At 36.3% G+C, this 16,053-nt stretch overlaps 1 protein-coding gene across 3 annotated transcripts; it reads right to left on the reverse strand.

The window, feature by feature from the left end:
• Positions 1-8: 8 nt before the first annotated feature.
• Positions 9-15,307, reverse strand: GTPBP8 (GTP binding protein 8 (putative)). 3 transcript variants are annotated; one of them, XM_032348812.1, is made up of 6 exons: positions 14,895-15,307; positions 13,238-13,336; positions 11,563-11,693; positions 10,858-10,957; positions 8,584-8,697; positions 9-1,668 (listed from the first exon to the last, which is right to left on the reverse strand). In XM_032348812.1, the coding sequence occupies exons 1-6, from the start codon at positions 15,228-15,230 to the stop codon at positions 1,600-1,602; spliced, it is 849 nt and encodes a 282-aa protein (XP_032204703.1). In that variant the 5' UTR covers positions 15,231-15,307; the 3' UTR covers positions 9-1,599. The 3 variants fall into 3 exon arrangements, with proteins under 3 accessions (XP_032204703.1, XP_032204712.1, XP_032204694.1); XM_032348821.1 differs by having other exon boundaries at positions 8,579-8,697; XM_032348803.1 differs by lacking the exon at positions 9-1,668 and adding an exon at positions 1,974-3,862 and having other exon boundaries at positions 8,579-8,697; positions 14,895-15,306.
• Positions 15,308-16,053: the final 746 nt, after the last annotated feature.

Below are 16,053 nucleotides of genomic sequence, written 5' to 3' on the forward strand. Positions count from 1 at the left end.
GTCCTTGAAAAGCAGATATAATTCCTTGATTAAACCTGCTGGGTCCCTGAAAAACAGAATAATTTTATGATTTACCAGGGAATTAAGAACTGAGTTATTAGGTTTATAAAACCCTACCCTATGCTTTAGGGTTATATAGGAATCAGCTGGCCTAGGAAGTATCAAGGAGTGCTTGAAAAGTTACTTTGGTCTTAACTGGCTCCGTTGTAGATAAGTCCATCTCTGAATACCCATATTTGTAGCTTCTAATGATTGTGCTGACTTGATTATAAATTAGAATTGATCATCACCAGGGTCTAAAAAATTTTGCCACTAACTGTATTCTCAGGGACTGGTCACTACCATTATTTTACTTCATTTGTTCACCTTATCTCACAGGAGGGCAAATTAAAATGCTTTTGGAGTTCTCTAAAAGTTTTTGGGTTTTTTTCTGGTTTACTTATTTGGGTGCTAGTGAGTGATTCTGAATAAACTTTTTTTCCAAAAAGGATGTAAGGTGACATGTATAACCATACATGAAATACAAAGAAGATAGCAAAGTAGAAGTAGATATGAAAGTTAAATGAAAAAATAAAGCTTAGTTACACAAAACAGAACCAGGAATGAGGCCACATATATATCAATAATTTACTGTTGATGCTACCATCTGATATTTTTATATTGTTTTACCATTGCCAGAGATGGTAAATCTTTACATATTTTCAAATATTCTAGTTTACTAGAATTAGGTCAGTAAGCTTCTATTTGTTAAGAAGGTTGTGGTATTAAGTTTTCTGTTACATGTAGACTTATAGAAAAGTAAAACAGTTCCCCAGTATATATCATACCCAACCTTTTCCTTCACCATCCTCACTCTATTTCCGTTCCACTCTTTATCTGGACTTGTTCTTTCTGCACCTTTCCCACTTATCTCTACTGGGGGTTCTTGTTTTGAGAATCACTTGGTGGGTTGTTTAAAATGCAGATTCCCTTCTGAAGAGACTGATAAACACAGCCAGGGGACGGGGACAGAAGCCTGCATGACCTCATGGAGCCTGAGATCAAAACCCAAGTCGAGATCTGGAGTCAGATGCCCAACTGACTGAGCTATCCAGGTGCCCATAAGCCTGCATTTTTAACAAGGCGCTTAGGTGATCTGATGCAAGTAGCCTGCAAAGCAGAGTCAAACACCGCTTTAGATTCTTTTTTTCCTGAAGCCTTGCAAACATCCTGATTTACTTCAAAGTTCTTAATACATTTCTAGTCCCTTTTCATTGTTTATATTTTTCCTGGCTTGCTACCAAGCGATAGTAGCTACTTAGTACCTTAAAACACAGATAATGCTAGGGAGATCTCATTTATAACAAGTCTAGCCATAGCCATCAGCTTTTGTGATTTTAAGATTTAAGGTCCAGTCTTGCTTCTGTTTTCATTTGCAGATGAATCCACACAGTTAGTTTCCCTGGACTTTGACTGCTTCATCTGAAGTGGCATCATTGTTCAAGAATCAGAAACTTGAAGTGTTCAAAGAGATTTTCCCTCAGTGAGAAAACCAGAGTGTTCAGTGATTTGTCTATGGAGGCTAGAGCCTGGATTGAACTACAGGCCTATCACTTTTTTCTACTTAATTAATGTTCCTTTGGAGTAAGTTTCCTCATCTCCTCTTCCCCTCTCTTGCTCCTTAGAATTCTGGGGGAATAGTAAAAAAGCTTCACATGTGTTCACCAAACGATATTTTATAAATATGTATAAGAAATGTAATATCTTAGATCAGTTAATCTTTCCAAACAACTTAAAATTCCAACGTCTTAAATTTTTAAAAGTAAAATCTAAAATATACAAACCATAACTTACTAGTAAATTAGATTAGTTAGTGGCGGTGCCTGGGTGGCTCAGTTGGTTAAGTACCCAACTCTTGATTTCAGCTCAGGCCATTATCTCAGGGTCATGAGACTGAGCCCCACATTGGGCTCCGTGCTGAGTGTGGAACCCCCTTAAAGTTCTGTATTTTCCCTCTCCCTCTGGTCTCCATACCCCAACGAAAAAAGAAAAAAAAAATACTGTTAGTGTCATCGTGAATACCGGTTTTACCCCTCTGGTAGCATTAAAACACTTAGATCATTCATAAGAGCACTGTGGTGAGACCTCCCATGCCCAAATCCTCTTGGCCTTACCAAATCCTCCTGTGGCCACCAGTTTCCAGTAGGAGTGGACAACTGCACTTTGCATGATGTTCCAGAGACCTCTGTCATGCTCCTGACAAGTTGCAGGAACTGCTTGGCACTTAGGCATGCACAAGTTGGAAGAAGTGTGGAGCCACCTTCTCCCCACTTCAAAGGCAACACAGAGGCACGTTTCCTAAGTCTCCCCAAAAGGTGCCTCAAGATCAAGACTAGTACCTATGTGATGTCCAACTCTTGCATCATTGGTTGACTTTCCTTTCTTCTCTTTCCTTTTTCCATCACTCCTATTCCCTGGGGTCACTTGCCAAATAAACGACTGTATGCAAACTTGTCTTGGGCTCTGCTTTTAGGAGAACCAAGGCTAAGATAAGGAGTAAAGTAATACTGGCAGGCAAAATGATGACTTCTAAGATTGTTCTACTGTCACCATATATTTCACTTTGTGAATGCCTACATAAAGTTTTTTGTTTCTTTCAGCTTAAAACACTGGTGGTTAGAATAGACCAGGATTATCAATTATAAAACTGAAAATATATTCATAATTGAATTCCCTAAAAAAGCCACAAACTTGTTTACAGACTTAGTTTTTAACCAGGGCTACTGCTATAATCTTAATATTCAGCCTCACATTGAAAAGCTATGCCACTTACACGAGCAGGTCAGTAGCATCTTCATAAAAAATTTTTCTGTTAACTTTAGCTCAAAGTAAGGCTTTATCTTTCCATTCTGAACCTTACTGTACCAATTCTACACTGGTCCATCAACTTTTTTCTTCTCCCTTTTGCAAATATCAGTGTTCTCACTTAAAACTAGTTCTTGGTTTTTGTCTTTCAGTAGAGAAAATGTTACCTCCTCTATGACAAGAGGCTTTCTGTGATAAATCTGAATTTTGCTGTATTCTTCATTGGTTTCACTTTACAGATATATAGAGTATACAGATATTCTTTACACGTACAATACCATTTTAATCTCTGTAGCTTTGTGAGTTATAAATTAAGGGAAGAGAAATCAAGTAATTTGCCCAAAGCCCAAACTAATAAATACTAGAACTGGTACTTAAATTCTGATCTTCTGTTTCTGAATCCTCTGTTCACTTGAAGGTGAATGATCCCAGTCTGAAAAGACTGATGTTTTCAGCATGGACTGACTGAAATTTTATCAAGAATATTTTATATTCAAATAAGGACTCGGAAAAAAGACTAATTATAGGCATAGAGAGAAGCATTTATCTTCCATCTACCTGAAAGTGCTCAACAGAAAAGTAGCCCCTTTTTACCTAGTCCATTTTAATACTTAAATATACATAACAGACATTTTCTTTAAAAGACAAAAGCCCAATAAAAACCATTCTCTACATAGTAGTAAATAGGTTTTCATATTATGGACTTCTATATGCTCTTGTTTGTCAGTTTGTTAAAACAGAAACGCTGTTAAAATAAGAAGGGTATCTGTTCTAATGAACTGCACAATTTAATTATTTACAAGATCTTTTTCCCCAGCACAAATTCATTTGTGCTTTGGAAAGATGCAGGTTTTAAAGTTGAAATGTTCCTTCTGCAAATTACAGATACACAACATTTAAAACAATGTTGAAATTCTAGGTATTCAACTGCAGTTGGCCAAAGCCATCAGTCTTAAGATTCCCTGTTATATCTGCTATAAAGCATCTCAACAGATGGATTCCAGAATAGGTCACGGAACTGTGAAAAGAAAAGAAAAGAAAAATTTTCTTCTTTACTTAAGATGTAGTAACATGCCTGAATTCATCTAACTTAAAAACTGCTTAAAAACTTTTGAGTTCCATGTATGAAACAGAATGTCTTGATTTGTTCTATCTTTCCTCTCTTCCACCAGCCTCTTGTATTCTAAATCTGATGATACACATTATTTGATCCAGTTTCCTTCAGGATCCTAAAAATTTCACCATATCTACTACTTTGCCTTTTATTAAGCAGACTAAGTTTTTTTTTTTTTTAATTGAGGTATAATTGACATGTAATATTAGCTTCAGTAGTACAACATAATGCCTAGGTACTTGTATATATTGTGAAATGATCACAGTAAAATTTAGTTAACTTCTGTCACCAGTCATAATTATAATTCTTCCTTTTCTTGTGATGAGGACTTTTAAGATCTGCTCTCAGCAACTTTCAAATATGTAATACAGTATAAACACCACCATGCTGTATATTACATCTCAATGACTTGATTATTTTATAATTGGAAGTTTGTACCTTTTGATCCCCTTCACTCATATCTCCTATTTCCTAACCTCTACCTCTGACAACCACCAATCTCTGTATCTATGATTTTGCTTTTTTGTTGTTTCTCAAATTCTACATATAAGTGAGATCATGTGATATTTGTCTTTCTCTGCCTGACTTATTTCACTTAAATTAATCCCCTCAAAATCCACCCATGTTGTCACAAATGGCAAGATTTCACTTTTTTAATGGTTGAATTGTATTCCATTGTATATATATATATATATATATATATATATATATATACATACCACATTTGCTTTGTCCATTCATCTACTAATGGACAGGCTGTTTCCATATCTTGGCTACTGTAAACAATGCTGCAGGAACATGGGGGTGCAGATATCTTTTCAAATTAGACTTTTTGTTTTCTTCAGAGAAATACCTATACGTATTTTTTGATCATATGGTAATTCTATTTTTTGAGGAATCTCATACAGTTTCCCATAGTGTCTGTACTAATTTCATTTCCAAGAGTGCACAAGGGTTCCCTTTCTCCACATTATCACCAATGCTTGTTATTTCTTGTCTTTTTTTTTTTTTCTTTTGCCTTTTTGATAATAGTTATTCCAGTAGGTGTGAGGTGGTATCTCATTGTGGTAGTTTTGGTTGCATTTCCCTGATGGTTAGTACTGCTAAGCATCTTTGTTTTCATTTTTTCCTGTTGGCCATGTGTGTGCATTCTTTGGGAAAACGTCTATTCAGATCCTCTGCCCATTTTTTAATCTTTTTTTTTTTTTTTGCTATTGAGTTATAGGAGTTATGTATTTCAGTTACTAACCCCTTATCAGATACATGATTTGCAAATATTTTCTTTCATTCAGGAGGTTGCCTTTTCCTTTTCTGGATGGTTTACTTTGCTGTGCAGCTTTCTTACAGTTCAATGTAGTCCCTCATGTTTATTTTTGCTATTGTTGCTTTTGCTTTTGGTGTTGAATCCAAAAAATCATTGCCATGTCTGATGTTAAGGGCCTATGTTTTCTTCTAGGAGTTTAATGGTTTCAGGTCTTAATATTCAAATCTTTAATCCATTTTGAGTTAATTTTTATATACAGTGTAAAACAGTAATCTAAATCTCATTCTTTTGCATGTGGCTCTTCTGTTTTGCCAACACCATTTACTGAAGATGCTGCCTTCTTCCCATTTTATATTGTTGGCTTCTTTGTCATAGTGACCATATATTTGTGGGGTTATTTCTGGGCTCTCTATTCTGTTCCATTGATCTATGTGTCTTTTTTTTAATGCCAGTACCATACCTTTTTGATTATTGTAACTTCATAATACAGTTTGAAATCAGGGAACATGATACCTTCAACATTGTTCTTTGTAAGATTGCTTTGGCTATTTGTGGTCTTTTATGGTTCCATACAAATTTTAAGATTGTTCTATTTCTGTGAAAAATATCATTGTAATATATTCTATTTTGCTTTTTATTTTCCAGACTATAAGTTTTTATTTCTTTAGTTTGTTCTTTTTGTGACAAAGATTCAACAACCTTGATAATTTAGACCTTTTTTTGGTTATTTTAAAAAATCATAATCACCACTATTGTGTCTATTATTGTCTACTCATCTTACTAATTCCATCCATATGTCAGCTGTAAGTGACCACATGATTTCTCAGGATACATAGACTTTTATGAATACTCTATGACTTTTGTGGATATAAGAATCATATATACCTGTACATAAAACAGGCAAAATATTTTCTGTACTCTTAATTCCCTTCTTGATATATTATAGCATTTTAGACTTTTTGACCAAAGCTGCTTGCTTGAGAACAGCCTATAATGATTTCTGGGTTATAAGTGAAGTTATATAGCTTGAAGGAGAAATAGAAGTTAGATTGTCCACACACTAATTATGGCATCTTGAACTCAACTGCAACATTTTTATCAATTAATGTGATTTTCTTTGTCCTTAGAGTCCATTGTCTTTGCTTGGAATTCCACTATATAGAAAGCAATTATACTCTACCTACTTACATATTTCTCCCATGACAGCTATAAAAACAGATTGATCCCAGCATCATTAGGGGCTTTACTCCATTTACAAATCCCTACTCAGCTGGGGCAGAGTTCTGACATGAAGTTCAGCATTTAACTTTTGCCAAAGCCTTATAGGCCAAAGCTTGCTGGACTATAATTCCCCCTTTCTCCTACAAGGATCGTATAAGAAGGAAATAAAACCCGACTTATTTTATAATAATTATTTTGTGAACAGGCCAAACTTCTTTCTGGAGGGATGGACTAGGACTTGGTCTTGCACATAAAACCAAGGAACGTATATAACGCTACTTTCTGAGTTGGGTTTTGAGAGCTACATAGTATAGTATGCCAAATTCCTCTATATACAGTACATGTTGAAGTTCTTGGAAGTCACCAGGTTCCTGCATCTCAATTAAACTTAAACTTGTATGGCTTCTACAGTGCCTTGGTCACTTGTGGCAAGTACAGTGGCAGCAGTGATTCCAGGGTCATACAGGAGAGAATGCTGATGTATCTAAAGAAGGGAGTATCTTTAAAAAGTAGTGAGAATCTGATACTACAGGTTGTTGGCCTAACCTTGCTACTTACTGACTTGGTAAGAAAGGAAGCTAACATTTATTATGTGGCTGTGTGTGCATCAGTCACAATACATTTTATTTGATCCTTGTAACAATCATATTTTTACTAGTGAGAAAACAGACTCAGAAAATGAAGTAAGTTGCTTTAAAATCTATGGCCAAGAAGTAGAGGAACCATGCAAAATCTAGGCTGTCTGACCCCAAAGCCTGTGCTCCTTCTATTTAAACAATTACCTCTCTGCAACCCACTTCATTTCCTTGACCTGTGACCGTAACTGAAAATAGGGATGTTGACTGTGAGAACCAAGTGAGTATTATGAATGATGTAACCTTCCCCAAGACCATCTGTTTTCAGATAACTCTAGTTCTTAATGTCTAGCCACAGTCTATCCTGATTGGTCTGAGGGCCTGTAGCTCAAAGCAGTGTGGAGCTAGTGCTAGATCATTTCCTTGCTTGGAACACTATAATTTTATTAATGTAGGTCAAGAAAACATTGTCAGTTTCTCCCCAGCTCCAATAAACTGTTAATTCAAATTCAGCTTACGGTCAACTAAAACTTAATTTTTTCCCCAATAAATGCTGCTGTTAAGCCATAATCTGTCCATCTTATGTTTGTGCTGCATTTTTAGTGAAGGTCTCACTTCCTTCTTATTAAACAGTTAAAAGAATAGCTATTCTTCTATGCCAATGCTCAGGGCTCTAAGAAATAGGATTTCATACCTGCCCTTAGGAGTCTTCATTATATAGATGGGACACAGACAAGTGAACAAGATAAATACTTGAAAGAAAGTCAAGGGAAAAGAGCACTTTGTAGGAATGACTGAACGAAGGATTCTGATAGGCATGTTCATAATTACAAACAATTTAAATGTGATCTGGATTGGTAGGACCTTGAATGACTGATTAGAGGACAGTTTCATATACAACTATTACTTGTTTTTAATTATTTCTCATTGCAAATACCCTATTACTTTCCACAAAGAAGTGAGAGTAAGAAAGTCAAATGGGAGTGGCACTGTATCTCGGCTCCAGTACAAGGTACAGTATATCCAAGGTATATGAAACTCATGTTTCATCACTAAACTCTATCAAATATCTCAAAATTGTCAGCTCTAGAAGTAACCATTCTATCTGCTACCAATGCTTAATTCTAACTTAAAGGAAGCATTTCTTTACATATGGTCTTTTTAAAGAAAAATTTTTATTCCTCACAGCCTGAATAAGCTTTCTACCATAAAGATAATTTTTCTTTGAAATTGAGAAAAGCATGGTAGTATCTTTATTGTGGCTGTTATTTAGCTGATTTTATAAAGTAAGAAGTTTTTATTTCTGCTGTGATCTAGGATTGAGCTAGGATGAGGCAGAAAGAGAATGAAGATACCTACAGGGAAGATACCTACCATGTAGAAGGAAGACAAAATAGAAGGAAGAAAAAATAAAAACGCTGATGGATTGTACCAATAAATCATGGTTAAGTACATAGTCTTCCAAACTCCTCTTATTTTAAGAGATCCCTCAATTTAAGAAATACTATGTAATACGAAAGGATGTTAGTACATAAAGTTACAAAATAATTCAGCTCTTACCTTACAGGAAACAACTGAGGAAAACATCCTTGTGTTTCACTGTCAACAAATTTCTGGATCTGAAGTACTTGTTTTAAAAGATGTCCCTTGGAAGATTTGTCAATTTTTGTTAATACCATCTGTAAGAAAATAAATATTTAAGCATTAGAAATAAAAAGTCTTTAATACAAAATTTTGGGCACCTGGGTGGCTCAGTGGGTTAAAGCCTCTGTCTTCAACTCAGGTTATGATCCCAGGGTCCTGGGATTGAGCCCCACATCGGGCTCTCTACTGAGCAGGGAGCCTGTTTCTCCCTCTCTCTCTGCCTGCCTCTCTGCCAACTTGTGATCTGTCTTGTCAAATAAATAAATAAATAAATGATCTTTAATACAAAATTTTATGTTTTAGCTACAATTATTTTTAAAGACTTATTTATTTATTCTAGACAGAGAATGAATGCACAGTGGTGGGGGAGGGAGAGGGAAACAGAAAACTTAGCAGACTCTGGCTGAGCGTGGAGCCCCATTGCAGGGCTCAATTCCACCATACCAAGATCATGACCTGACCTGAAACCAAAAGTCAGATGCTTAACCAACTACACAACCCAGGTGCCCCTAACTACACATGGTTAATAACCACTAGATGACCCTGGTAAGTTTCTTATTCTCTCTATACTTATTTTTTCATCTATAAAATAAAAGCAACACCCCCAAAAGGAGTTACCATGAAGATTAAATGAGTTAATGTATGCAATGGATAAAGCATATACTATGTGTTTGCTGTTTAATGGTGCTTTAACTACAAATGGCCAAAAAATATCTTGGATTCAAGACCAGTGAAAAGGACTTTGGGCCATATTTGTAATTGACATAAGACAAATTTCATATGATCACTATATATCTTATGTTAACTAAGACGAATAGTATTAGGTTGATCCAAATAAAATTGCCAACTTATAATCACTTTTGACCTACAAAATGGTTCTGCCTTATATGCAATAATACAAAGGAAAAACTAGAAATCAGGCTATTTGTATCTTATATCCACTACACTTATAGGAATGATTACAAAATCAATTAAAAAGTAAAACTTTGATCCATCAATTTCCTGGGGAATTTCTACAAAATTAAAATTTCCTGACTAATCATTTATGATTTCCAGTTATTAAAAAACGTTAATGGTAAAAGAAGTGAGTAGCAGAAAGCATGTGGTTTCTAATGACTTGTGAGTCCCTCCAATTGGGAGTCTTTTCTCATAAAAGCAAATATGCTAGTATTTAAAAGGAGGCATAATTCCTCTATCACAACCTCTTTCCAAAAGAGAAAGTAGAATTTCTTTAAATTTGAAGCTGAGAAAAATATACAATTTTATAAACTGGTACCTATGATACCAAATCAGGAATACTGTATCACTTAAAACCAGTTTGGCACTACTGGGTATTTTCTATTATGTGGACTATAATCAAACCTTTGACTCCTCGTACTAACTGTAGTTATAGCTTATGCTTCATAGGGCTTTTGCAAAATCCCAAAATTCCATAACCCCAAGAAAACAAAAACATCACTGACTAGTAACATGGTTTGATTTGCATTAAACTTCACTGTTACATTTTAGTGGTTTCTTTTTTTGAAACCAAATTACAGTCAAAGGATTCTTTTTCTTAGAAAGGAACTTCAGAGGTCTATGTTATCTGGAAAACTCATGAAGCAAAATAAATGTGGATACCAACCTACTAATCTGTATTCTATTCTAGGGCAAACAACAGAAAAAAAATACAAGTAAGATATAACCAGAAGAAATATTGTTTTCCTAAGGAACATAAAAATCCTACCTGTATGTGCTGGAGCCTGTTATTTTCTTGCAATGGTTCTTAAACTACAATTGCTTTAGCAAGTTTTTCAGTTGCAACTTCATTTACACTTCGATATGTACTATATGCCAAACTGCTGTTAAAGAGCCACTAATATGTTTTAGACAAATATTTATATTGCCATTAAAAAAATGAAAGGAAAAAGCACTTAGGAACACTAAATGAACAGCTTAAAAATACTTTATTTTGACTATAATTTTGAAAACTTAAAGCTGAGAGAAAGAAAAGAGAATTAAAGTACCACAGAACTTATCTACTACTGGTTGATAATTAAAAAGATTATTCAAAAACTATCCTTGCAGAGATAAGAACTGCTCTTTCACTGAAAAGACACACACACACACACACACACACACACACAAGCATTTGCACATGTATACACACAAACTGGTATTTCCAATAGCAACTGTGATTCAAAGGAAATACTTACCACATAAGGTAATGAAAATTCTTCACACATTCCTATGGCAATACTGTCGGTTTTTTGAATTCCGACAACACTATCCACTAACAGAAATGTTCTCATCAAACTATAAGAATGCAGAAATAAAAAATTAATGACAATATCAAATATACTCATTCATTTCTTCCCTGACCCTCACTATGCTGAGAAATTTTTTGAATAATTTTCACTCCAAAATTTAAAAATTTTTTAGGCAAAAGGAATTTTCAGTTTATTAGAAGTTCATCCTATAATCCAATAAATCTCAATGCTATTACTTTCAATAACTAAGTTTACTAAATATTAATTTATTTTAATAGCAGATATTAGACCTAAGATCCTCTGCTTGGGCTGAACACAAAGATGAGTGAGTACCTTCCTTTAAAAGCTTGAATTCTAGGGATGCCTGGTGACTCAGTTGGATAAATGTCTGCCTTTGACTCAGGTAATGATCCCAGGATCCTGGAATCAAGTTCTGCATTGGGTTCCTTGCTTGGCGGGGAGCCTGCTTTCCCACTGCCTGCTCTGCCTGCAGCTCCCCATGCTTGTGCTCTCTCTCTCTCCAACAAATGAATAAATACAATCTTAAAGAAAAAAAAAAAAAAGCTCGAACTCTAGTGGGAGAAAGAGACATGAATCCAATTAACTATAACATGCTTTTGAATTAGATTTATAAGAAAATATTTTCCTTACTTCCTTCGTTCTTTTAGATAGGTCTCTACCATGTCAACAAAATCTTCGGGAGCTCTATAACCATAACCTGGCATGTCCACCAATGTAAAATATTTTCCAACTTTGAAAAAATTCATTTTCTTTGTGTGCCCCTGATAAAATAAATGGAAAAATAAAAGCTTCCTTAGAATACATCCTGTATATATTTAATGACTCAACATTTTCTATTCAATCAGCAAATATTTATTAAAAGGCTAAGTGTTCTGAATATAATCCTAGCTATGCTGATGATACAGGAAAAGAATATAGAAGAGAAGTGGCTGGAGATAAGCTTAGATGATGCTACTTCTTCCCTCCAATTCCTTTTTAAGAGTATCTATATGACTTAAGAAGAACTTCTGATTAGAAATATGTACCCAAAATATGTTGGAGTCTTTTCATTAGCTCTTTCTCAGTGAAAGGTTATTCTATAATGGTGTCACTGCATTAGTCAATATTCTCTGATGAATAATTTATCTCAATTTTAAAGAGATATAAATTATGGCACAGATTGGTTAAACTAAAAATACTTACTGTTAGTCATATAGGTTTTCATAAAACCTAGATGCAAAACTTGATAGTTTGTTACATCTAGACTACTGCTTCCCTAGAATCAAGATGTTTTGCATGTTTCATTAGATGGTTTTAGAGCTTTCGGTAAACCATTTTTTAAAAGCATGTACAACACTAAAAATATGTGTTAAACTAAAATGATGTAAAGATGGTAAAAAGTCATGGTTTTGTGTCTAATGATGCTATTTATCAGAAAACAAAAGATTAAGATAAGCAAATTAAAAAGTCAATTGTTGAACTTAGAACAAATATTTTCAGAGGAAATATTCTGTAAAAACAGTGCTTCGGTTCCCAGTCAGTTGATGTGTCTATCCATAGAAAAATGACAGATTAGGAAGTCAAGAATACACTTCTTCCATTGTCCTCTCAAGCAGGAAGGGAACCCAACCTACCTCGAAATCAGAGTTTAGCTGTGTTATTTGAGGAGACAGAGTAGGCCTAAGGATAGGAGATTTAATGAACTACAATCATCAGCATTAGCGATGAAGCCAAATTAACTACATGAAGAAATGGGGAGCAAGAGAAGACTATATATGCATATATATATATATATGTATATATACACATATATATGTATACATATATATATCTGTATCTATATCTATATATAAAGAGAGAAGGGGTAGTAGAAGAAGGGAGGGAGAAAGGATTTAGCAAAGTATACAAGATTATAGTATTATAGGAGAAAAATCACTTCAAAGCAATTTCCTCTAAAATCAGGGCAGGAGTAGATGATCAATCTTAAAGAAGCAAATACAGAATGGCAACAATACTTCATGTGGCAACTCTTTGGAAAAGATTTGAACAAAAGATTTCCTCAAGAAACTGGCAAGACAACCAAAATAAATCCAGACATACTTCCTTCTTCTTCAGGGATAGGTACAGGTGTCAATAAAATGTCTTAGTTTACTACTTGTTTGAAAGAAATCACTGTTCTAGAAACTTAGCAAGTATGATTTCTTGTACCTCTCAACATTAATTAGTCACTTTAGTCAATTCAGAGATGGTTCAGACATGTTTTACATTTCAATATACTGTTTCTTTTATATCCCATGGGCCTCCCCAACACTTTCCTTCAACATACCGGTTTCTTGGAGACTCTGACTTCAACCTCTGGAGCCAGGGCAAATAAGGCTTTTATTAGAGAGGATTTTCCAACATTGCTTCTGCCTATAAAACACACCTTATACAAGGAAAAAGAAGATAACTGAGTACAAGGTTTATATATACATTTTTATTATATATTGTATTCGCTGCAAAAATCTGTTAAACGACTGTCTTTCCTAGCCATGTAAAAAGGTGGCTTATGTTTAGTTGAACCTCAAATTCTGACATATAACTACTATCTACTGAATGATTCCCAGGGCCAGGTACTGTTCAAAGCACTTAGCATAAATTTTCTTATCTACTTTTTATCTTTCCCTATCAGGTAGGTAATATTATTATCCCCATTTTACAAATGATAAAACTAGAGGCAGGGAGAGGCTAAACAACTGGCCCAAAATTATATAGCTAGAAGGGAAGAAGCTGGAATTTAAACTCAGGACATCTATATTCAGAACTTGTGCCTTTAATTACATTATACTACTCAAGAACATCTGGGACATTTATTAAGCATTCCTTATTTACAAAGTTTTTTGAAGTTAAAAATTATATGCATGTCAACAAAATTTATTTTAAAGTACAACTACATGTCTCAAACTGCATTGCCCCACAAACTCCCAGAGTTGACTGTAACACCACTGCATTTATGAGGTTATTCTTTTCTCTTGACTCTCTTGTTGCAATTAAACTTCTCTCCTTTAGACCTCTATAGTGTAGAAAGGAACATAATGTTCCCGATACTAACCATTAATATACATGACTGCTTTTTAACATGGTATTGAAGGGGGTACAATACCAATCAGTGGTTCTAGGTGAGGGTGGTTATCACCCTCTGGGGGGTGTTTTATAAATTTGTAAGGGCATTTCTACTTATGAATAGGACTGGGTGGCACTTAGTGGGCGGGGCGAGGGATGCTACATATTTTGCAAGACTGGGGTCAGTCCTTCAGTATGAATTGATCTGAGTCCTGCATAAGTTTCAAATGCTCTGCCAGATTAAATCTGTGATAATATATAAATAAAACTAAATTTCAAGAAACAAAAAGTTACTGGACAAAAAGCCCAGCAATTCAGAAGCTTCAGTCAAAACACGATGTTGTCTCAAAATTATGAAACTTTTATTCCCCTTAGTTCTGACTATTTAAACTATCATAGCAGTTCTAATTCGAAGGAAAGTTTCCACTGCAGTGGTGCAGTTGCAAATAATGAGATCTCTAAGACATGCATAAAATGCCTACTCGTGGAATTTCACTTAAGTTGTTTAATAAAAACCACATTGTGGCCATGTATATGTAATTATTATTTCTGCACGACAGGAAATTCAGATTGTGTGAAAGGACCATCACATTTGTGTAACTATTGCACTTTTCCTATTCACTTTGTCTCATTTGTCTCGGCATGTTTTTCCCTCCGTCAATTAAGAAGGAGAAAGAATAAAAAGCCATTTAATTTTTGCACTGGTTTGGTTTTTACAATCATTTAATGTATATTCATTACCAAAGTAACTAAAACTATATATGCGTATTTAGTTAAGATAATTTTATGCGTCCCCACAGAGCTAGAAAATCTCTCTCGTTCGGTGACAAGAATAGGCGAGGGCAAAATGCCAGCCCCAGTCCTCACGACCGGAGTCTCACCTCGGGGTGGGCGAGGTCTGGGGCGTGGTCGAGACGCACCGCGGAGCTGAGGTACTCGATGCGGTTGCGGCCGGTGGCCGTGAAGACGCTCTCCGCCTTGGAGATGTCCTCCAAGCTCGGGTCGAAGATCTTCACGTGAAGGTCCAACCTCGCGTCTGGAGTGAGGTGCCGCTGGAGTTCCTGTAGTGGGAACGCGAGCTTCGTCATTTGTGTCTTGGGCAGCCTGAGAACTTCCGCGAAGGTCTGGAACGTGCTGCAAGCTCGGTTCACGCGCCGCAACGCCCCGATAAGCTCCAGTAGCTTGCGGGTGATCGGCCGCAAGCCTGGGGCTGTCATTTTCCTCTCCCAGAAGTCCCGCGCAGGGCTTCGCGCCAAACTCTGGCCTGCGCCCGGGCGACACCTCTTCCGCTATGCCTGCTGGGAATTGTAGTCTCATCTGGCCTCACTCGTTTCCGCCGCAACGCTTCCAATCCAGAAAGCCCGAGGCCGGGTTTCTCAGAGACCGGGAGGTGGGGGTGGGGACTCGGGGGCTGACGGTTGACTCACGCTCAACGGCAGACTGACGACTGAGCCTTTGACTTCTGTATCACTGTGGGGAGGTCGTTTGACAGTTTGCAGAGGTGAAAAGACACACCTGGGCCCTGTGGCCTTTGAGTGTCACACGAAGGAGCAAACGTGTGAAGCTCTGTTGGATTCCAGGCCTGTTTACTCCTCAGAGAATCCATTTATCTCACGGATCATTGATGTTTGTTGACGTGCGCATCACTCGGCAGACCGGATTCCGGTGGAGAGCGGCAATGCATATCGAGTCCGAGAGGGAACTGTCGAAGTCCAGGAAGATCAGACCAAATCAGTATTAAAGGGATTGTCTGGTGGATGGGATGTGGCAACACCATTCTCCATGTTCTTGGGATATTCTCACTGATGGTTAACAGCATGTTGGTTCCAGGTGGTCCGTCTGGCTGAAGTAGCATCCTCTTCAAAGGATCTAGCCTCCTGGCTAGGTAGGGTGTCAGGGTTTAGATTCAGAATAGGATTTAAATCGTAGTGGGGGGGGAAAGGAAAGTGGATTAGGAAAGCTAGCAGCTACTGAGTCCTGTGGATTGCGGAAATACAACAAGGATGTGAGATAAGGCTTGAATTGATCTAAGGTGATCCC

The sequence above is a fragment of the Mustela erminea genome, chromosome 1, assembly GCF_009829155.1.
Source record: "Mustela erminea isolate mMusErm1 chromosome 1, mMusErm1.Pri, whole genome shotgun sequence".
Classification (NCBI taxonomy): domain Eukaryota; kingdom Metazoa; phylum Chordata; class Mammalia; order Carnivora; family Mustelidae; genus Mustela; species Mustela erminea.

What these genes read in the sequence shown, in the direction of transcription:
- GTPBP8 (XM_032348803.1), bottom strand. Translation starts at nt 15,230, where the DNA reads ATGACAGCCCCAGGCTTGCGGCCGATCACCCGCAAGCTACTGGAGCTT. An exon ending in CAGACCTCGCCCACCCCGAG is followed by an intron (nt 13,337 to 14,894) that starts GTGAGACTCCGG and finishes TCCTTGTATAAG; the next exon opens with GTGTGTTTTATAGGCAGAAG. An exon ending in CCTCAGTTGTTTCCTGTAAG is followed by an intron (nt 3,863 to 8,578) that starts GTAAGAGCTGAA and finishes TTCTTTTCACAG; the next exon opens with TTCCGTGACCTATTCTGGAA.